Below are 23,503 nucleotides of genomic sequence, written 5' to 3' on the forward strand. Positions count from 1 at the left end.
TTAAGAATGTTTTTCTGTATGATGAGTTTGATAGACAGTTAAAGACAACAGACTTATTGCCAATGAGTTTATGACTGGAATGTGATTAAAGTTTGTTTAGCCAGGCTGATGAACAATGGTCTGATTAGTGACAGTGTATCAGAAGCAGATAATAGACCCCACATCCCTTCGCTATTGTGGGAAATGAGAACACGAGTGCGTCTATGTGTTATTGTGTTCTGCTATTTTGAAGCTGCTGGTGCTTTGTCTGACATGACCACTGTGCTCAGTGAACCAAGAGGTAGATTGCGTCTCACCGTTGCCATGTCTCTTCTCCATGTAGTGTATGTAGTCTGTTGTCTGTCTCTTGCTCTCTGTCATTTATGTGTTTTGCTCTTCCTCTATAGCAAACACAAGCTACAAGTAGTACAACTGTTCAAACTGCATTAAATTGTCTCACTCCCACCCTCACCAGATGTTATCGTCCCACTCATTGACTCCCGTTGAGCCATGGATATCCATTCCACTGTCGACACTCATGTGTTGTTTCTCTGTTATGCTGGCACATATCTTCAGGGCAACAGTGGCACATATCTTCAGGCAAAATGCAGCGGAATAGACATATTAGATTTCAAAGAGTCTTCTAATTATCCCAAGGATGTTTACCACACCAGCCCAGCTCCATGAGAAACACGTGGGACCTGGTCCTCTACACCTCTCTCTCTCAATCAATCTATCTATCTTGATACCCCTCTTTTCCCCTCCCAGACATTTCTCATTTCACCCCTGTGCCAGAAGCATTTGAAAAATGTGCTTTGTGGGACTTGAAAAGGGAAAGACTCCAAAAGCCTGTCTGAATGCTCTCTGTAGAGTACAGCTCAGACAGTATAACACAAGCCTTACAAGCCAAACACGAGCCCACAGGACATGGGGCTGAGAAGCTGCATTTAAGCTGAATTTAGCTTGTGTTAGAATCTACGGCCAGCAGCCGGTTAGCTTAGCTTAGCACAAATACTACCAGCACCTCTAAAGCTCACTAATTAACGTGTCATATCTTGCATATTTGTCGTTTTACGTGAGGTTATGTGTCAGACTGTTTCTTGGCTAGGAGCAGTTGCCATGCAATCTGTCTGTATATTTAACAAACAGATATGTAATGGTATCGATTTTCTCATCTAACTCACTGCCAAAAAGCAAATGACCGTATCTCCCAAAATATCAAACCATTCCTTTAAAGTGGCCCCAATTGTGAAAAGCCAACCACCTAATAAAAGAAATGGAGCGAAAGAGAGAGACTGCTAACCCATTGAACCCTCTCTGTAAGTCAAATTTCTGTGTGTGCATGTGTGTCAATGTGTATGTATGGGCTCACTTTTCATGAAGGTTCAAAGCCAGTGATAGCACAGACAAAGTCATTTTTATTTGGGTTATTTTTCCTGGCTTCAAATGAACCAAAGTGGGTGTAGTCAGTGGGTGGGATGACGAAGCTGGGGTTGTGTTTTATAAGGGTCAGGTGATGCAGTACAGTTTTGGTATGAAATCACACATGTCAAGTTTTTTCTCATTCCATTTGATATGAATTTATAGTAAATGATTATAAATGAGTAGTGTAGCTCTCGCATAAAGACAGAGTGGGTTACATAAAGTGGATATTGTTACGAAGAATCTTATCCACAACTGTTTGTAGAATGTATGAAGTCCTTCCCTTTCAGTTGATGATGTCCCTGTTGTTCTACAGCAGCAGGAATGAGCCGTACTTCACCCCTGTAGTGTCTAATTTATATATCCAAACTCTCATTTCTCTGATTAACAATCAATCAGTAATAAAATCAATAAGTTAACTGATAAGTAATAATTGTTAGTTGCAGTCCTGCCTTAACGTAATCCTGTAGCAAATTCACCCTTTTATACTAAATGAGTGCTGATGTGCATTAAACAGGTCAGATTTGTCCAATAAAGGCAAAAACGACTGAATAATCTGGAAAAGAAAACCACAGGTAAAATGTTGCAGTCCATTTGTTTGTTAAGCATGTCGGATCGCACCTGGTGATTCAATCACAGCAAACAAAGATTTTTTGGTTCCTGTGATCTCAAAGGCGAGAAAGAAAGAGGTGGAGAGAGAGACAGACAGGAGAGGTTAACATGCTTCAAGAGTGGAAGCTCAAGGTGTAAATGTTGAGAATAGCTTCCTCTCTGCCTTTGTGTGTGTATGTGTTGGATCTCTCTCTACCCCCACACACTCACTCAGGTCATCCCTCACACACTGCATTTCCGAGATGGTGGGGACATTGACTAACCCATGATGACAGTCTATTTCAGTCTGTGATCTCAGCTGCCAACTGTCATCACTATCCCGAAACTGAATCAGAAGTACCGAAACACACTTAGGATTTCATCTGCAAGTATGTCAGCAGGAGACATGACGTTATTTATAGCTGGAAAGCTCCCATATCTGTTTTCTCTTTTTTGGACTCCAATGTGATCTTTCCCTCTGCTATCTCCATTTTCCCCTGTTCATTCTCCTATCTGGAGAATAGCCCTTCCCACCACACCCTTCTCGCCTCGTTTGGCCAGCCACGTCCCTAAACTATTCTGCACTGTCCCCTCTCCTGGGAAGTTTTCACTTGTGCCAGATTCACAGGGGAACATCCTGTGACTCTCAGTGGGATTTAGGACGGTCTCCACCCATTTGTTCATTCACTGATAGTGTGAAAGTGATGCATCTGCATAGTCTACATTGTTACTGTTGTTACTACATTTTTGTTAGTGATTGGCACAGAGGGGGACTGTATTAATTGTGGTTGATGACACACAAGCTAATAACCATAAAAACAGACATAACCTCCACACCTGCCCCTCATTACGCCTTAATGTCACTTCTGTTGCACCGCCAGCCTGCTGAAAACAACGCCTGTTCCACACCCAAGAGGCCCAAGTGCTGGTAGGGAGGGAAACCAGGGGCATCTGAATTCCAGCACACAAACACACACACACACACACAGATTGGTACACGCAAAGGGCCAGCCAGCTCAGTGGGGCTGTCTGCCCTTCTCTTCGTAGGCTCATGAATGCCTATGAATGCCTAACTGGCAGCTGGTTCAACAGCATTACAGTGAATAACGCAGTTGAGCTGTTTAGTCACTCAGCGGTTGCAAATGGCCATATGTACAGAAAAGTACACTGTAGTAACTCAAAATAGTTTGATCTATGAGAAATTATAAATATCTATATGTAAATATCTATAAATACTGTTGTTGTTTTCCTCAGCTGATATAATAAATGGGCCTAATTATTAAACAGTTATGAGAGGTTTTAAAACTCTTGTATTTCTCATCTTCTTTGTCATCTGCCTTGGACAAATCCTGTAGTCAACACTATCAGTGTGGAACTTGATAGTGAATAGTGACTGCCCTGTGAATGTGAAAGTGAATGATGTATTTGGACGTGCAGTTTTCCATTTCAGACATTTTCAGTGTTCATTTTAAAGGGGCACTCCACCGATTTTACACATGACATTCAGTTTACTCGTCATGAGGAGCACTACTGAACTTGTGAAAGCAGTTTTACAATATCTTGTGTGGCTGTAAAGCTGTGTTCAGAGAGAATGCAAGGTTAATTTTAAATGTGGCATGATTCCATACAAAGTAAATGGAAAGACACATTTAGACATGAATTCGCTCTGGGCGGCCCAGACTAAAGCGAAGACACGTCTGCTCGAGTTGAAAATATTTCAATTTGAGCGAAAAATGAATATCTCTGGGTTTTATAATTCTGCTTCGTAAACATACAGAGATTAGAGGAAAAAGGAGAGTGAGTGGAGGGAAATGAATGACAGAACAAACCTTAGTTCGAAAGACAGCGGAATTGAGGAAGCCAGGGGGTCTAATGAAAGATGCTATTGAGTTGCATTATGGGAAATGTAGGATACAGCATTTTTGATATCCCAGCCTCTGCTGCTTAGATTTTGACTATTCTGTTTTTATTCTTTCTCTTGTGAGTCCTCCGACTTAATGGTAGGTAAGTAGTTAACAGTAGTTAACCACCTTGAGTTTTGTATACCCTCTAGGAAGATGCCTTCACATTGGCACAGGTTTTAATTTCTTTGTGCTACAGATTTCTTTAAAGTTTGTAAATTGGTCACTTACAAACCCCCAAGTAGAAAGAAAAGTATCCTGTGGTCATTCAGGATAATGTCCCCCTTTAGCCTGCCCTCTCCTTTACGCCACGCAGTACAGGAAGTGTATTGACTGTTAGTATTTGCTTAATCACTACTGGAGGATTTATTTAGCCTCTAAGACTGTTTATCTTATTAAAACTGCTGTTGGAGGATCTAACATATTACTCTTCCTCAGCCCTCTACTTAACTGTGTTTAATTTGTGTCTTATCATAATTGTCCGGAAGCTTGGAAGTGACAGTTAAACACTGCAGGTACCCACAGATCAAAACACTTCCCAGATCACGCTGACTGTTTGCTACTTCCACTGTCTGGGAATGTGAATGAGCTCTGTCTCTCTCTCACACACACACACACACACTTAGAGCTTTGTTCCTCTGGTTTTAAGTAGCTCTGGATTCTGTCCTGCCTCTGCTCTAGGTCTTTATGAGTAAGAAGGCCGCCATTTTTACGTCACCTTTGCTCTATCACCATATTCTACTGTGATTAGGGAGTTGTGTGTACACAAGTGTGTGTGTTTGTGTGTAACTGTGGGTAAGCACCTCTCCACATATAACAGTAGTTTATGAGAGAGCAGCTCACTGGCTGTCACTCAGGATTTCTTATGTGTGTGAAGTGGTTGCCATGGCGCTAGAATTTTCACTGTGTGCAGTTGCGTTTTACGACTTCTTTTATGAAGCAAATTGTGAGAGCTTGAGCTGCAGTGTGGAAAAAATGTGTTACATCCAGCTGCAAAGACCCCAAAAGGTTGAAAATCACGTTTTCAAGCCAACTTCCATTTTTGTAACAATGTTTTTTATATCTGCATGTCCCTAATCATAAAGTTATGTTTTTGTTTTTAATGGCAAAATACCTTGAAAAGTGTGAAAAGGGGGCAAGAGCTGGTGTCAACTTTTCCTTTTAGTTGTCTTTCCCAATGTTATCACAAGTATGAGATTAATGAGAATATGTGTGAATGTAATCATGGTTTGTGTGACAGCTGGCTGATCCACATGCACAGAATTAACATTAAAACAACAGTTTGCAACAATTAGGAGTGCAATTTGTGGGTTAGACTTTGGGTCGAACTGCATTGAACTGGAGCCATATTGCTGAGGACCATTGACAATAAATGGACATAATTATGATCCTTGTGCAAAGAATGTTTTTGTACACTAAGGTTTGGTTTCAGCAGGGGATGTGGAGAAAGTTTTTGGTGGTTGTGGATAGGAGTCCTCAAACCCTTTCAGCCTGGAGCCTAAAGGAGAGACTTTGCTCCACACTCAGACTCTGGCTCATTAAAACCAGGAAAAAAGAAATTACAGTTATGCTTGTCGTTTGGTGAATTTCAACGTAACCCATTTTGACCCATAGCTTAAATGACAATGCCTTTGTTTTTGTACGTTTTTGCCCATTAACTACAAATCACTTGTAATTAACATTACTCATGGCCATTTTCTAAGGCATACCGTAGTGTTTTAGATTATTGAACATGCTTTCCCTACCTTCCAGCAGTGTGGAGCTTTCAGAATATAGTATATTGTCCTAATCTCTTGGCCTCTTGGTAATCAAAATCGTTATATTTACTAAGAATGGGGAACGCCATTAAGAAAGGAGTGAATAGTTTACAGTAGATTACATGCATGGGTATGAAAACAGTACTGAGACTGTACAAGGTTAAATGAGGTCGATAAAAGGGGTTTATGGTAACGATAGGGGCGATAGTTTGTGGAGATGGAGGGAGAAGGGGAATGCTCTGGAATGTGAAGAATGAGGGTTTGTTTAATCCTCGTGGGGGATAAATTATTAGCAGCAAAGGAAACCCTGCTGTGCAAGACAAGCCCGTCTCCTACCATGCGAGTCTAAAGTGAGATTTGTACATGTGAGTATTTTGTACACCCATGGGACAGACGTGGATGTGTGCTGTTGTTTGCAAGAGTCTAAGAAGAACATAAAGTTTCTTCATTTGTGTGAACTAATTAATGTATGCAGTGCACAAATATTTGATCTGACAAGTGAAATTTGCAGCAACCTCAGGAAATAAGTGTCACTCTAGACCTGGAAAGGGCTGCTACATCAGTTGAAAGTATTGTTTTTAGAATAGCCTGCTCTCTATCTTTAACATGGAGTAGAAGTGAAGCATTTCAACCTTCAGTGAACTATGATTGGTCTGAAAGCTGCCTTTTCCTGTGCTGTCATTTATCTTGTATTCAAACAGAGACTGAACTGTGGTCTAACCTAAAACTTGATGAATGAATGGGCCAACTTATTTCCATCTCCCATTAACATTACCTGAATGATTGGCTGTGAGTTGTTGTGGTGGAAATAAAAGTGCAGCTAAAAGTTCTGATGAGGTGATCAAATTAAAAACATCTGTTAGTGTGGAAAAGTGATTTTGTCTTCAGAACTCTTTAGTGGTCTTAGTAATCTGGCTTTGCACCATTCATGGGGGGAAAGGGAAATGAGAGCAACAGACAGAAGGGGGAAACACAAAGGGGGTAAAGATTTAGTGAGGCAGTAATGAGCTACTGGAAGGGAAGCGCACAGTTCACTTTGATTGGTCCACCTACGCCTAGCCAGCATGGCATCCTGCGTATGAGCCAGCATTTAGGCAGTTAGTTGCCGTGGTGATCTAGGAAGCAGCAGCTGCCAAGAGGGCCAAGGTGGGAGCACGGACCAGATGGATGCACGCACTCACCCACTCAAACAGCACAGGTCACGTTAGACAGTTTATAGTTAGTTTGAATTTTACAAAACATATCAAATTGAATTTGAAATGAAAGTTTAAATAAAGAACTTGTCTTTATTATTACCAGACTGTCAAAGATCACAAGATCTGCACAATTACATATATGTAAGAGGCTGTGGGTGATCACTTTGCTCACTACTTGTTTGATCAGTATGTGTTTGATGGAAGACTACGTTTTTAGAAAACTTCCCTTTGGTTCTGGCAAGTGAAGTGAGTATCTATTTTATCTTGTCTGACCTTACAGAAGAATAAAATCTGATGTCTGATGAGCAGACAAAAGAGAATGAAGTGAGTGTAGCTCTAATGGATGCCCAAAGAGCATGTGTGTGTGTGTGTGTGTTTGCTTGTGTTTGCTGACCCTTTGATTTTCTTGTACAAACTTTGGCGAGATTTTGCCGTTCCCCTTCCCATCAGCCAGGATTGACGGGTGGCCTGCGTACATGTCACTTGTCCACAAACACACTCACACTCGAACACATCCCAACCTCACTTTCATAGGTCCATCTGTTTATTCATTTGCCATTTCATGACAGTGATCAGATCAGTCTGGGGTCACCTTATCTCCCACACTGACCAGCAATTTCTTTATAATGATAGACAGGCACCCACAGGAATATCTTTACAAAATGTGAAAGGCCGTACTACTGTGACACATTTTTCTGAATTTTCTTTTCTTTTGTTGTTGTCCTTTTTGTCTGGTATCGATTACTGCTCATGCCGCTACAATTCCAAACAAATGACTGCTCCTGCTGCCAGAGAAACAAAGCATAGTTCCTGTTCACCAGAGTATTTTTGCAGGAAAGATTTATCTGTCACATGGTGTTTATTAAGGCACCAGAGCCACACTCTATGGGCATTTGGGCTGATTGCAGTTGAGGACAGTTGTGGGGCACTTGGAAGTGGTGCTTAGGGTGAACCTTTAAATACAATTACAAAATCACAATTTGTAACAGATTTTTTCCCCGTTCGTCGCAGATTGCAATCAAGTGCTAATTTCAGAAGCATGAGGTCACACATGCAAACTGGTTCTCTCTTTAATCATATAAAGCTGAATTGATGTTGCTCAGGGGCTGTTTAGTGAGTGTGTATTTGGCTTTCATATTCATGAGAGATTACGCAGTGTTGCGTGCCTCGATCCAGTGAGGCTGGAGGTGCAAGGTCTTGTGAAAATCAACATTAGGATCATCTGATAAGCTTCAGGTTTATGTATATGTGGCTGTGAAACACAGACGGGAAGAGTAATCAAACTTTGACCCGTGTTTCGAATAGCTACCTCATCATCAAGGGAGATGGGGCCAGTGAGCAGCTCATTCATCATTCCCACTGTTACAATAACTCTCATCCAACACAAGTGTGCATACATTCATTTTATTCGTGCATATTTGTGTTTGAGCTTGTCTGCATTACATTTGCATTCATCATTTTTCAATGAGAAAACACAGACTTTGACTGGAAAGAGAAAAAATACCCCTTTCAATGACACAAGGTCTCCAGATGCACACATACACAAACACACACGTACACACAGCCAAACACATTTGTCACAGTTTTTGTCACCCAAGGGAAGTTCACGCTTTAGTGCAAGAACAAAAGGTAATTTCTTTGTTGAAATATAACACTTTAAAGACTGTCTGAGCCATCTGTGAAAACTGACCCACGTCAACAACGTGTGAGTTAATGGGTTAGAGGAGGCAATCATCCCCACAGTGGATTGCTATTATGGAGACCACGAATATTATCTATTAGAGGTTCTAGCTAATCATGGTCTTTTGCTGAACTGGCTTTATTCAAACATAATGGAGGAAGAGCTCAAAGAGAACTGCATAGGAGAATTTTTGAACAACAAAAGAAAACATTTAACAAAATGCCTTTCACCAGACATGACTTCACTTGTAATCTTCAGGGAAGTCTCTAATGTTCCCACTACAAGACAGACAGTAATATCCAACAGTATAATCCGCCCCCACTCCCTCAGCAATGCAGCTTGTAGTTGTGTAAGATGTGAGTGCATATGGGGGCCCCCATTCCTTTCAGCTTTATTGAGTTTAGGAATGTGGAGGTGTTCCCAAATTTGTCTTTTTCAGGAAATGGAAAATCTCCTTACTTCCTGCCACAAGAATGTCAGCAGCAACTGAAGGGTGGCAGGAGGACTCACTTTGTGACTGGCACAAAAAGTATCACTTTAAAATCATAATTAAACCAGTTGTCTCTGTATTGTCACAGTGACGTGATGATAAATCTACTCAATGAAGTCTCATGTGGAACCCAAAATACCATCTCTACTCAGAGGTGTGTGTGTGTGTGTGTGTGTGTGTGTGTGTGTGTGTGTGTGTGTGTGTGTGTGTGTGTGTGTGTGTGTGTGTGTGTGTGTGTGTGTGTGTGTGTGTGATGATAGACATGGTGTGCCACCAGGAAGGTATCCATGTAGCTGCTCCTCCTGTATTCCGCTCACCTCAGATGTTTTAGCCTTAGTTTTAGCTGTCCTTTGTTGTTGACCCACGTGACGAGGTCATTTCAACTATGTCACCTATCCTCTAAATAGCAGTGTGATGTCAGGCTTCATTCTTCACACAGTACAAGCAGGTAGTTTTGTGATTTTAAGTCATGCCTGTAGGTTTCAGTCACAGTATACAATTACTACACTTCATGTGTTTTTTTCAGATGGCTCCTTTCATGTGAACTGATGAATGTTGAAGTGCTTTCTTGAGGCTGATGTGTGGAAAAAGTGAGTTTAATAAACAGTTTTGCGTATATTGTAGTTGCAGTTGAGGTGCCATGGGGTACTTGGAAAGCTCAATTAACTCAACTAAATTAAACTAACTCAACAAGTAGAAACAGTTAACTTATAGTAATGGATGAATGGTTGAAATAGTTAGCCAAAAATTTTGGATAAATTGTTGAAATGTCAGCTTCTTCTACTCCAAGTGATAGTAGTACAAATGCAAACTTGAAACCAAACTCAAACCACAGCAACCTAAACATTGACAGTTCAATTGTATGAAGAAAATAATGTAACAATATCCACTTTTATCTAATCAATAGTGTTGAATCACATTCCAGTTTATAATCAGTTGATAAGAACATATTTGAAACATGATGGATGGTGTCGATGAAGGGGTACTTGAGGTCATCTGAGCTATGTGGGTACGTCAGACAAATGTTGGGAACTTCTGCTCTACAGGACGCTTTGACTGATAATTTGGGGAAGTAAAATCTGCCATTTTCACAGACCTGACCCGTCCGCTCTATATGAAAGAAATATGTGACATACATATTGTTTAGCAGTGGGTATATAAAATTAGGGCATGCGCTGATTGGGGCATGAGAAGTAATCGAGAGTTACTGTGAGCTGATAAACGGGTCAGTTCCTTCTGGGTTCTGGTCTTTGTAGTTCTTCGTAGTGTGCAGCAGGACCTTCAAAGTTGAGAGGTCACACACTTCAGTGGGCATAGCTAATCCTGTCATCTGGACTTTGGTCTGAATTCCTCTGTGTTGAAATGTGTTACAGCTTCAGTTACTAGTCTGGGTGTCAGTTTATTGCCATTACACAGCATGGCTTTGCAGGGTAGTCTGGATGAGGAATGAGGAGAGGGCTGTTGGCTGTAAAATGTACTCTTGACCCACATTCTGGATTAATGTGACTTTGGTGTCCCTTAAGCAAAATTTCAGTGTTTCCTGTTATTCTCAGGAAAAATATCAGTTGTGTTCATTTAGAAGTGATCCTACCATACAGTCTTACCCAGCATACTATAGCTCCCGTATTTGCATGTTGATGCTGTGCCCTGTATCAACAAAAAGAACTGGTTAAGTTGCATTGCATTTTAGTCCGCAAAGGGCCGTCGTCTTTGTAATTATTCTAGTTGTAATGAAGGGTAAAACCAGGGAGAGGATGGAAAGATGCTGACTGTGTTTTTCTGTTTTCTCTAAACAGATCGTGAGGACCAATCAATCCTTTGCACGTAAGTACTGCAACTCTTAACTCTCTATTAATTTTCCTCCTCTCCCCACTTGAGGTCATTTCTCTGTTAGGACACAGGGTTGTTCTGTTCTTTAAGGTGGTTCTGGTGATAAAGCAGCTTGATGGGCTGGAAAATGAAATTGTCTCAAGATGATTATATAGCTGCATCTTATTATTTATTACTGCTGTGCAATATCCTCTGTCTCATTATAATCTTAATAAGCTACACTTAACTTGGCAGTTCATGCACTATTACCTTATACCGTATTATTATCATCAACCAGTAAACCCACTTTGTACTTCACACTTATTTTAATTTTATACTTATACCCACTTGGTACTTAATTTATTTTCTGACCTGTATTATAGTGTATTATATTTTTTGCTTAGTATTGCTATTCCTGTGTGCACTGACATGATAGTGAGCTGCTGTAGCAAAAGAGTTTCCCCTCAGGGATCAATAAAGTATTTCTGATTCTGATTAATGGAGTTACCATGTATAAAGGCATGGTCTCACTTCTTGTCCTCAAAATGTTTATATATGTACTTTACAGTGAAGAAGAGTAAAAATAAGTATTGCAATTGTATATAACATACAATAAGAGCACTTCCTACGGATCATCACTTCTGAATTGCCTGGTTGTTTTGTCTCTATGAAGTAACCCTTTCTCCAACTGCCTTGTTTCTCTCACCCTGAGTCAGTTGGCCAGCTCCCCTCATCCTGTTGTTTTATTTAAAGACTGGTTTCAAATAGCTTTTTGTGGATGCTGGGTTGTGCAGCAGCTTTACCCAATACTGACGGAGTTATGAGTGCAGTTTGGTGCCCTGCCTTCATCTTCTGTGGCAGAGAGTAATTCATTTTGTGTGTGTGTTTATTAATAGTGCAAGACAAGTGATTAACAAGACGACATATATGAGACACGACAAAGGAATACAGAGAGACAATGAGAAACATGGGGGGGGGGTAGAAAATGTGTAATTAATTGGAGGTACCTGAGAAGACCTTTTCTTATTGTACTACGCACGTGTGTAGGAGTATGTGTGTGTAAAGTTATAGGGGGAAGAGAGAGGAGAAGAAGGAGGGGAAAAATAAAATAAAATCCAAATAAAATTTAAAAAGAAAAGGGGGTGTTTGGCAGAAAGTAGTTAAGTGGCACACTCTTTCAGTGTGGCTTGAGTTGACACTGCCAGTGAACATACAAGAGTGGTTGCATAATCTGTCCTAAATTCTCAAAACTACACCCCCTGTTGGTGACAGTGGAGCCATTTCTGTAGTGTTTCACCAATGTTTAATAAGTAGGGTGGTCACCCAGTTTAGAGAAGCTGCTTCATCACTGTAAAGAAAGCTATATTGATTTCAGTATAAAAGACATCAGTTGTAAGTGTATAATAATATTTATTAAAGCAGCAACAGAAAAAGACTTTTGGTGATTTATTCTCCATCAACATACAGTAAAGCATCTTCAAAAGTCAATGTAGGCCCATGGAAATTGAAGAAAGAAGTAGAGAAGATCCAGTACGTGGAACAAAGGACCCCCTTAGTTGAATCTCCCAGAACAACCTGAAGATCATGCACGATACTAGGTCTAAAAGACAGAATGAGAGAATAGATACATTTCCCTCCTGAGATCAATAAAGTTTGATCTAATCTAATCTTGTATTATCTTTTCTGATTGTACTTTCGCCAAATCCTCCATTTCATGAAGAGATGTAGCTTCAAGTGGTTAATACTGTTTCAGATGCTACTCTTCCTCCAAGGAAAATTAATCCTGGAGAAACACAAGTTATCTGACTGGGGTGTGCAGGCCAGCTCACAGCCTGTGTTTATACAGGTCAGAGTCTACTTTTAAAAAGTAGTTACTCTAAAAAAAAAAAGACTGCACCACTTTTAATCCAGTTAAAATGCCCCAATTATAGAAGGTCTTGTGTAGTGTGTTCAGAATAAAATTTGCAGACCCGGGTCTTGTGTGAACGGTCAGTTCCTGGTATTTACTTGTGTTCCTGCATTTACTGATGACTAGTCTTGTATGAATGATCAAACATAGGATGAACCTGTGTTAAGTATCCTTCAGTCAGCTGTAAAAATATGCTCTTGCTCATAATCAACACAAGTGTATGTCTATATGCTGTATCCCAAAGAACAGAACAGGGAGCGGCCCATGAGACCCAGAACTTGTAGAATCTCTCACTTAAGAGTTGAGAATACTGCTGACTTTCTGACGTATGAGAGTTGTGAGAGAGCAGGAGATAGAGAGTGTTCACAAAGTGACCCCGTAACCCTGCATGTTCATATCTTGTCTATAAGAAAAAAGGATAAAATGTGGGAAAGTCAGCGGTTATTTCCATGGGAAATATTACTCCACAAAACTGTGGATGTTTGTAACTAACTTGACCTATATTTCTATGCCTGTATCGTGTCTTCGAGGACTCGCCCATTGAATTCTAGTGCGGCAGCTAAAACTGCGGTGCTCTATGTGCAGCAGAGCTAATAGCCAGCTAGAATAAAGCCACCGGTATGTAGCTAGATGTAATGTTGATGGCAGGTTTCGCTGTTGGCCCTGGTTTTCTGGGCTCTGGGTCCTGACTGTGGGAGCTTTGGATGGCCCTGCCTAAACACAGCTATCATTAGAGACGGCCCAAAAGCAGAGCCTGGAAACTTTGGAGACTGGCCCACCAAACCACAGGGTTCTCCAGTAAAACAGGCTGACAGACGAATGGATGGATTTAGAAAACAACAACTGATAGCCAGATGGTCCTTTACTCTGTCCTTCTCTCTTTGTTTATTCTTTTCTTGGGCTTCGTCCAATCTCTCTTGACCACCATATTGATGAGTAAGAGTTATTTTGGTTAGGGTTTTACGGTGTTTTGTCTGTACCTTGCTAAATTGTGGACATCTTACACAGGTTCATTCCTATAATGTGGCTATGCCTCACAACTAGAAGCCTGTAATTCATGATTGCAAACAAAGGGTGTTGTAATTATTTGCTGGAAGTGAACTAAAGTGAAAACAAAGTGTGTTTATTTTCTCTCAGTCAGTCTTCATTACCTCACTCTGTCAACTGTGTGTATATCCATGCTGTCTATCCCCTTTGTCTACAGAGGTGAATCAGGCGCTGGCAAGACCGAGAACACGAAGAAAGTCATCCAGTACCTGGCCCACGTTGCCTCCTCACACAAAGGACGCAAAGACCACATTCCTGTGAGAGCCCCACTGCCTACATTTTTGCTTCTCTATCCTTGGCCAAGTATAGGCCTCCAGTTTGTCTACTCTTCTCCTCTTCTCTCAGATACATCCCATTTGAACTATCCTACTAGTATTTGTGAATTACCTCTGCACATCATTATTGTAACTTAAAGGAATAGTTCGACATTTTGGGAAACACGCTTATTCTCTTTTTGGCAGAGAGTTAACACCAGACAGCGTGAGAAGATCAATACCACTCTCATATTAGTCTGTTAAATATAAGGCTAAAGCCAGCAGCCGATTAGCTTAGCAGAAAGACTGCAAACAGCTAGCCTGGCTCTGTCCAACAGTAACAAAATCCATCTACCAGCACCTCTAAAACTCAGTAATTAACATGTTATATCTAATTTGTTTAATTTGTCAAAAAACAGTTACTTTGGACCTGTAACTTCCTGGAGTCTAGTTGCCTGGCAACTGCTCCGAGCCAAGAAATAGTCCAGCAGATAACCCCCCATAAAATGGCAAAGTGTCGTTTTTACGCTTCAGTTTTTGCATGAATTAAATGAACACGATATAATGTGTTAATTAGTGAGCTTTGGAGGTGTTGGTAGGTGGATTTTCTTTGGACAGAGCCAGACTAGCAGTTTCCTCCTTTTTCCAGTCATTGTGCTAAGCTAACCAGCTGGTGTAAATGGATTGTACTGTGCCTTTCTAGTCTTCCGACGACACAAAGCACTTACATACACTACATGTCATTCACCCCATTCACACACATTCATACACTGATGGCACAGCCCTCAGGAACAATTTGTCATTCAGTATCTTGCCCAAGGACACTTCGACATGTGGGCTTGGGGAACCCGAGATCAAACCACCGACCTTCCGTTTAGTGGACTACCTCTAAGCCACAGCCACCCCAAGCTTGATAGTGTAGCTTCATATTTATCATACAGACATGAGAGTGTTATCGATCTTCTTCCAGAAAGCGAATAAGCTATTCAATTCAGTTAATATATTGTAATGTTACTGTTTTCTAGTCAAAATGAAAGTGCATAGCTTAGTTTTGATATTTGATATTAGCTGATTACAAGTTGGGTATTAATCCACAGCTAACCTAATATATTTTAATATAGCCTGACTGGTCACTGCTCCTGTTTCATGTCATCCAAATCCATTCTGCGAGACTGTCCCCAATGCTGGACTAAGTGTGTACTGGTTTTCTGTTTCCTGTAGCTTGTGTCTGACATAAGCGCTCCAGGTTTTAACACTTACATTTGTTTATCCATAACAAACAGCCCGAATCTCCCAAAGCATTCAAGCTACAGGCAAGTGTATCTCCCGCTTTCTCAAAAAGAGTGTGTGGTCCATTTTGATGTTTGTGTGTATGTGCATGCCCTTCTCTCTAAATCTTTGCCGCTTCCATAATGATGTTGACAGACTAATCTAAGCTTCTCTCTTTATGAGGTATGTGTTTGTGCTGGCTCAGTCTCACATGATTATTTGAAGCCCACTGAATCTGCCATTAAACCAGCAGGATCATGATGCTAAAACTCTTTGTTTTATCAGTTGCTTCGGGTTTATTATAACAGTTGGAAATGGAGAAACATATGTCAGTCAAATAGGTCATTAAAACTATTCACATTAAGTGTTAGTCGAGCATTAACTGACTGTATAGTTTTCTGTGTACGTACTCTGTTTCTGGGGTTTACATGGTGATTAGGAAGAGCACATGAACTGTAAAATCAGACCACAGCCGCACTAAACATCTCCCCTCAAATGTATTATGCCAAGCTTCATCTTTTACATTTTAGTGAAGTAAATATATGATACTACTTGCCTTGGTATAAAATGAAGCTATCAAAGATGATGAAACATGATGGTAGTAAATCTTTCATATATTCTCGCATGTTTTCCGTTGGTGATGTACTCTAGATGCATGTGTGTAGTTTGAAGAGCATTTCAGTTAATAATTCATTGGCCTGTTATTTAGCCTTGGTTGGGATAATATTCCAGTAATCAACTGTTCAATACATATGTGGCTTTTGTTGCCCAGTCAATAACCAAACACAGGGGATGTTTCCATGTGGATGTTGTAGCCTCACCTGGATTTTCAGATTTTAATCCAGAATGTTTTGTCCCAGAAGTAACACCAATGGTACTCTGCTGACACAGTACTGAATTCGCCTCAACTCCATCTTCTGTCTCTCGTGCTCTCTACAAAACTTGATATTTTTTGGCTCACCTCTCTTCTCTGCTTGATTTATCCAGGAACTATTTTTCTTTCTTCCCTAAACCAATACCTGATGTTTCCGTGTCCTCTGTAAATCTAATAACTATAGAAGCAGAGTCTTAGGTGAAACCTATAACCTGCAGCTTTGAGCACACAAAATCTGGGTGAATTACTGTTTAATATGCTGCATTTCAGTAGCTGAGAGTGAGTAGCTGTAATTCAGGGCCTCAGTGCTCCCCTGCCAGAGTACACCATCCACACTGACCTCCTTAATGCTGCTTTCCTTCTGCGTTGCATTATGGCTGCCTCTGAGCACAGGCCAGAGGAATGTAGAACCAGGGATCAAGGGAGTGCAAAGATATGGTGGAGGAGAGCGGTTTGGAAGGGGGAGATGAAGTAGTGGAGAAGAGGTAAAGCAAACCAGAGGGGACCAGATTTTCATATTTCTCTCAGGGAAAAAGACAAATGGGAACACCTGTTTATTCATTAGTTATACAGGGATGTATGCACTGGTTTCTGTGTTATTCCATGTTATTCAGAGCCTGAAAGGTCTCATCAGTTCTCTCTGATGTACTTTTTCCTTGCTCTATCTCTGCTACAGGCCAAAGAATTAGAATTATCTCCCTCTCTTTGTCTCTCTTTTCTTGCTTTCTGTTTAACAACACATCTAAGCAGGGCTATATATAGTCCCATGTTTCTTTCGATGGCCATTTCTGGCAGGCCTACAGCATCAGCCAGCCAGACAGCAAGTCAGAGTTCACGCAAACCTGACTCTGTTCTCCCTGGGCAGTCAGAGTCCAGAGGAGTATCGTGGAGTCAGATCAAGGCAGGATCTGATCTGCTATAGGGGCTATTTCTGTTGCCCTGGATAGAGAAGATTGTGTCATGTGTAGGGGGAATTGGAGTTTTCAGGGGCTGTAGGGAATGTCTCAACCACCTATCAACCCAGGTTTTGAGATTTGGTAGGAAACCATCATTACCATCGTGGTGGTACAGTCTTTGGATATACAGGGTATATCATCACAACCACAGGAATGTGCAGGCCGGAAGAAGGCTCTCACTCATCAACCCAAACTAACCGCTCACTGTAGGGCATGTGTCGCAACACACTCGCTATATTGCCTTTGTGGTTTCACGAGTTCCGTCAAAACTATTTGGTTGTCTTGGCCCATTAAACTTCTCGAGTTCCCCTGACAAAAATCACATTGTACTGAAGTTGACTAAAGTAAAGCCAACAGAGCCATGATAAATTGCTGACTGTCTGAAAGATGGGTTTTTCTCTAGCTGCTCTGTTACAAAGAATTAAATGTTTTGGCATACACAGAAAAATTTTATAAATAGTGATAAAAAGATTCATTACGTGGTGCCAGGCGTTAGAAATGTTTGACAGCTACTTGGGTTCTTACCTCTCTGTCTTTCTCCACAGGGTGAGTTGGAACGCCAGCTCCTGCAAGCCAACCCTATCCTTGAATCTTTTGGCAATGCCAAGACAGTGAAAAATGACAACTCATCTCGCTTTGTGAGTTTATGGTTCCTGTTTAAATGATCATTCTCTTGATTTATGTACAGATAATATCCAGAAGGGAAACAGATTTACATAAACTCCACATTGACTATCAGTGCAGTTTACATTAGCCTTAACAGATATGTACAAAGAAATGTATATAATCTAAACCCAAGTTAGAAACATGCATGCTTTTGTTCTCAATTCTCTGTATAGAGGATAACAGTAGTGAGGAGTCCTCACTCTTGGTCTTAGATATATTCAGTCTATGGAGGGATTCTCAAGGTTAGCTATAAAAAACAGATAACTCAATGTATTATTAGAAGTTTGTTCTCTAATAATTTCCTTAAAAATCTAGTATTATAAAGTAGGCTGATGCTGTGATGAGTTACAGGAATCACAACAATCCTCCTTCTGAGCATTTAAAATTTTTTTGAGACTAAGTAAACCATGTGGCCAAGATTAACCACCATGGTGTTCAGTCCTTATGAATCACCAGCTGTCTCAGATGAGAAGCAATGAGGACCAGTAGACGGATGGGCACACATATTCACACACATGTACATACACACATTCGCTGTCAGGAAACCACAGACATGCCTGAGATTCTTTCTGACCTGTTAACCTGGCTTTTCCTAATATAGGCATTCTGTTCTCCACTGTGCCTCTGTCATCTGCAAGAGTCCACAAAGTGGTATTTACAATGCAACGGTGCCTGAAGGGAGAGGAAATATATGACAGATGCACACACACACACACACACAAACAAACACATACAGTACAGTAGACAATGACATCATTCATTTCAACAAGCTCAACAACTGTTTTTTAACAGAAATATACTTCTTGTTTCCTCCAGGGGAAGTTCATCAGAATCAACTTTGACGTCACAGGCTACATTGTTGGGGCCAATATTGAAACTTGTATCCTCATTACTGGGACAGGCTGAAGGAGCAGAAGGTCAAATGATTGTTTCAAACACAACAAAGGGAGCTAAAAGACAGGGTACACATTGAGTTTAGAGCTGAGAGCAGCGGTTAGGCTTTACGACTCACCACAGCTTATGCTTAACCACAAGAATGCCATTCCCGTTCTGCATATTCTCCAGACGGAGCTAGAGGGCACTGAGCTCTAAAGAAACAAAAGTTTTTATTGTTATTCCTAATTTTTATTCAAGTTTATTTATGCCTGGTGAGGAAAATAATGGATAAGGCTCCTCAGGATAATAATTCTTTGTTGCGACACTTGTAGAAAGAATAAAGATATGAATCCCCAGTGATTTCTAGGAAGATATATTGGCTGTGTACTTTATTAGAGTTCTTGTATTAAAATAGTAGTTGCTAAGGTTCCTGCTATGCAACTCTTAGTACATGTGGCTAAATTGACCTATTGTTCCTCATGAGCAGAAATTTTACAACAATGTTTTTTACTACATCAGTGACAGTATCAGTTTCCTGTTTTTCATGTTGTTATATCCTGGTCAGTCCTTAACCTTGGCTCTCAGACCTTCTGGAGAAGTCGAGGGCCATTAGACAGGCCAAAGATGAGAGGACCTTCCACATTTTCTACCGCCTGCTGGCAGGAGCTGGAGAGCATCTCCGAAGTGAGTGTTTGACAACTGCTAGAAGGAGCAATCAGAATAAACAAAAGTATCAGAGCAATGACAGTGAGGTTTCATGTTTGTGCCAGTTTGCTTCAGGCAAGGAATAGAGCTAAAGAACGCTGGTTTGAATTAGCACCGGCCAACTAATCTTTTTCTCTCGTTAACTTTTAATTTAGCTTGTTTAGTACATTGTTTCATGATGATGCAGAACTTGTTTAGACATTTCAAGTCAACACTTTACATCAAATTTCTCTGTGTATTTAAAAGGTCACTCGATCACTCCCTCACTCTATCCACCAAACTGTCTTTACTGAAAATGGATGCAATGTGTAACACATACCTCACTGAAATCAAACAATCATTAAAATTGTTACTTTTGAGGGCAAAATCAACACGCATCATGGCACTTTATAAACAGTATGCACTGAAAAAAATATCATGCATATAACATGCAGCACAGTACGTTAACTAGAAGAACATACAGCATAAAACTAAAAACATGAATATGAGTATACTGATTCAAATTACATTTAAAATAATCAAACAGCTTTTAAAAAACTTTCCTTTCCTTCTCCAGCTGACCTGCTCCTCGAAGGCTTTAACAACTACCGTTTCCTGTCAAATGGTAACATTCCCATCCCTGGCCAGCAGGACAAGGATAACTTCCAAGAGACATTGGATGCCATGCACATCATGAGCTTCTCCCACGATGAGATTGTCTGTGAGTAGTACTTCTAGATGTGCTCTGAAACATAGTACATTCTTATTCTCTTTCTATAATTACATTCGTGTGTGTATGTGTGTGTGTGTCCCAATGGGGATCAATAAAGTATTATCTTATCCTCGCCAGGCATGTTGAAGGTGGTCTCTGCAGTGCTGCAGTTTGGCAACATTGTCTTTAAGAAAGAGAGAAACACTGATCAGGCTTCCATGCCTGAGAACACAGGTAAACATCTAGTCACAGTACAACACATACACACACAGCCTCCTCGCTGCTGTCAGTCATGATTCATGAATCCAGAAAATGAGGTGACTGTGGCGCTTCAGCTTCCACCACAACAGGTGGTGGAAAACAGATGTTCATTTCCAAATATATACATACTCACGCAATCTTCTCACTCACTGTGAGCACATGCTTTATTAGGAACATGATTACACTGAAGTTAGATTTGTGTGTCTCTTGGTATGGGGATACTTGTCATGTTTGAATCACGTCAGCACCATCAGATGCTCCTGCAGTTTGGACTATACTGTAGTCACATACCTCTCAGGTATGTCTTGGGGTGAGGCCCATTAACACACTGATCTTAGTTCAATAAGAACTCACTTAAACAAAGTCCCTGACCCATTTTGGGTTCTATGTGCAGAATTTGGTATACTGTAGTCATATATCCTGGATTGTTAAAACAGAATTAGACAGCTTTCAGGGTTATTTACTTGATTTTTTAAATAGTAAAAAACACAAGTCTGTTTTTTTATGAAATCTGTAGCCATATATGTAAACCAGTGTGAAGTCTACATTTATATCAAGCAATAAGTTACATGCTTCCTGCTTCCTCCCACTCCTAGTGGCGCAGAAGCTCTGCCACCTGCTTGGAATGAATGTCATGGAGTTCACCAGAGCTATCCTCACACCAAGGATCAAAGTGGGACGAGACTATGTACAGAAGGCACAGACCAAAGAACAGGTAAGGTGCCATCGAACTCTATCAACTAGGATTATGTTTGCATTCCATGTTTATTCATTTTTTTTAGCAGTTATAAAAGTAAAAACATCAAATCTGTTTTTATATCTGTGCTTTGATATCCTTCTGCTTATAGTACAGCTCACTTTTGCAAACTCATGGGTCATAGGATAGGTTTAAACATGTTCCTAATGGTTTGTCCTTACTGTAGCCCATGGTCTGACGTCATTGCATGAAAAATCAACAGCACTCCAAACTATGACAGCAACACAAAGTTTCTATTCTTATATTTGCGCACATGCCTCAATGGGCTATGTATTATTAATAGTGTCTTTCATGGTTACTCTCCCTCGTCCTGCGCTCTTTGTGTTTTCCTCAGGCTGACTTTGCTGTTGAAGCCCTGGCCAAGGCAACATATGAGCGGCTGTTCCGCTGGCTGGTTCACCGCATCAACAAGGCCCTGGACAGGACCAAACGCCAGGGGGCGTCATTCATCGGCATCCTGGATATCGCTGGCTTTGAGATCTTTGAGGTGCTGATTGTGGTGCTTTAATACTAACAAACTCATTTCCATAAAACACAAACTACCTTCTAGACGTTGAAGTTTTGTTCCTTCACACATGGTTGTCTGATCATTTGAAATTTTTTATTAGTTTACTCAAGTCATGGGGATTACATCACATTCACAAAATGATGAAGAAAACATGTCACCATAACTAACAAACTTGACTTCTGCTTCCTTTCAGCTGAACTCATTTGAGCAGCTCTGTATCAACTACACCAATGAGAAGCTGCAGCAGCTTTTCAACCACACCATGTTCATCCTGGAGCAGGAGGAGTACCAGAGGGAGGGCATCGAGTGGAGCTTCATCGACTTCGGCCTGGACCTGCAGCCCTGCATCGACCTCATTGAGAGGCCGGTCAGTGTTCTCCACGTGTGCGTGTGACTGTATCTGTCTGCTTATGAATATATGTGTTAAAGAAATTCTGTCTCCTCAGACTAACCCCCCTGGTATCCTCGCTCTGCTGGATGAGGAGTGCTGGTTCCCCAAGGCCACCGACAAGACCTTTATAGACAAGGTGCTCCAGGAGCAGGGCACACACACCAAGTTTCAGAAGCCGCGTCAGCTCAAGGACAAAGCTGACTTCTGCATCATTCACTACGCAGGGAAGGTGTGTATTTCAGGCCCATTAAGATGTCTTGCATTCTGACTGCTCTCTTGGGAATGGTAGCTGGTTGGAACTACTACTTAAGTATGCCGCTACTCTTAAAAAACAGCTCTTTAAAGCTAAAAAAAAAAAAAAAAAAAAGCAATATGCGTTTTTGAAAATCATTATTCATGTCCCCTTTATAGCCTCAGTTCCATGTTCTCTGTGTTTACCTTATGCAACAACTCTGCTTCTGGCCTGTTTTGAAGCCTTTCTCGGAGGCACAGACTTTGCTCCTCTGAAGGCGCCGTTAACCAGGTCATTGCTTGAAAACAATAGCCCAGTTGTCGTACTGCTGCTGTAGGAAACCCACATCTGGTTCACATTGGTGTTAGATTGAGTCTTTGGTGCCTGGTGGTTACATAACAGAGGTTTTCAACTTTCACCTTTTTGTGGTGGTCTGCCATCTGTAAAGAGAAAGTGATACTCCACAACATTCCAGAGAGGCCGCTTGTCAGTCGCAGCATGAAAGCTGATCATCCCCAGAGTGATAATTTAATTAGGTCTACCTGTCTCTTTTTCCTGTCTTCGGCATGTGTATATAAACACAGTGAAGAGTATCAGTCAGTCATGTCTAAACATCAGTCTTGGACCTGAGCCTTAACGTGACAAACAGGTGGAAACCTCAGATTCAGCTCGATAATAATCATCCAGTATTCGATACTGAAGCCAGCATTAAATTTGAACTTCATCAAATAAATCCTGTATGACAGAGTGATACTGAAGAGAAAAATGCAAACATTGTGAGTTTGCATTTCCAGGATTCTGAATGATGATTCTGATGAAACCCATATGGATATCTTACATTCCTCATCTCAGATTGCCGAGTCAATTGCTTATTATGTTCTGCTCTAATCCAACACTCTTACTTTAGATGTTTGAAAAACATATACAAGTAAAAGTCATCACCATGTTACAGAGACTAATCCCATCAGCACACTATGGTCCAGTAAGACACGATGGTCCAATGCTGTCAGTTAAATATAATGTGCAAATACTATAAAGTCTTCATTGTAATCCTAGTGCAAGTGATTCTTATTATGTCAATATTGTGTATCATTGTTTGATGTGAATTTATGAACTTTCTACCACTTTGTATGGTCCCACATAGCACATCTGGTACTGCCTGTAAGATAAAACAGCTTTGTGGTATTTGGAAACACTATTATAGCCAAATCTAGCTGTCACTTAAGACATACTTCACAGACTGTTGCAGACAGGTGAAGCAACAGACCAGCAGCAATCAAT

At 40.8% G+C, this 23,503-nt stretch overlaps 1 protein-coding gene across 6 annotated transcripts in view; it reads left to right on the forward strand.

The window, feature by feature from the left end:
* The window catches only part of LOC122869405 (myosin-10-like), a 55,904-nt gene that overhangs the window by 15,681 nt on the left and 16,720 nt on the right, over nt 1-23,503 (forward strand). For 4 of the 6 annotated variants that reach the window (XR_006376313.1, XM_044182378.1, XM_044182381.1 and 1 more), the window contains exons 4-15: nt 10,814-10,841; nt 13,940-14,039; nt 15,320-15,349; nt 17,681-17,773; nt 18,618-18,681; nt 19,263-19,361; nt 19,939-20,082; nt 20,212-20,307; nt 20,931-21,049; nt 21,426-21,578; nt 21,793-21,966; nt 22,046-22,219. Coding sequence is in view for 5 of the 6 variants with exons in the window: in XM_044182378.1 (XP_044038313.1) it covers nt 10,814-10,841; nt 13,940-14,039; nt 15,320-15,349; nt 17,681-17,773; nt 18,618-18,681; nt 19,263-19,361; nt 19,939-20,082; nt 20,212-20,307; nt 20,931-21,049; nt 21,426-21,578; nt 21,793-21,966; nt 22,046-22,219 (1,274 nt within the window). In the remaining variant the exon portion in view is untranslated. The remainder of the gene's footprint in view (nt 1-10,813; nt 10,842-13,939; nt 14,040-15,319; nt 15,350-17,680; nt 17,774-18,617; nt 18,682-19,262; nt 19,362-19,938; nt 20,083-20,211; nt 20,308-20,930; nt 21,050-21,425; nt 21,579-21,792; nt 21,967-22,045; nt 22,220-23,503) is intronic. The other 2 variants (XM_044182380.1, XM_044182382.1) reach the window with 1 other exon arrangement.

The sequence above is a fragment of the Siniperca chuatsi genome, linkage group LG21 (assembly GCF_020085105.1).
Source record: "Siniperca chuatsi isolate FFG_IHB_CAS linkage group LG21, ASM2008510v1, whole genome shotgun sequence".
Lineage (NCBI taxonomy): Eukaryota > Metazoa > Chordata > Actinopteri > Centrarchiformes > Sinipercidae > Siniperca > Siniperca chuatsi.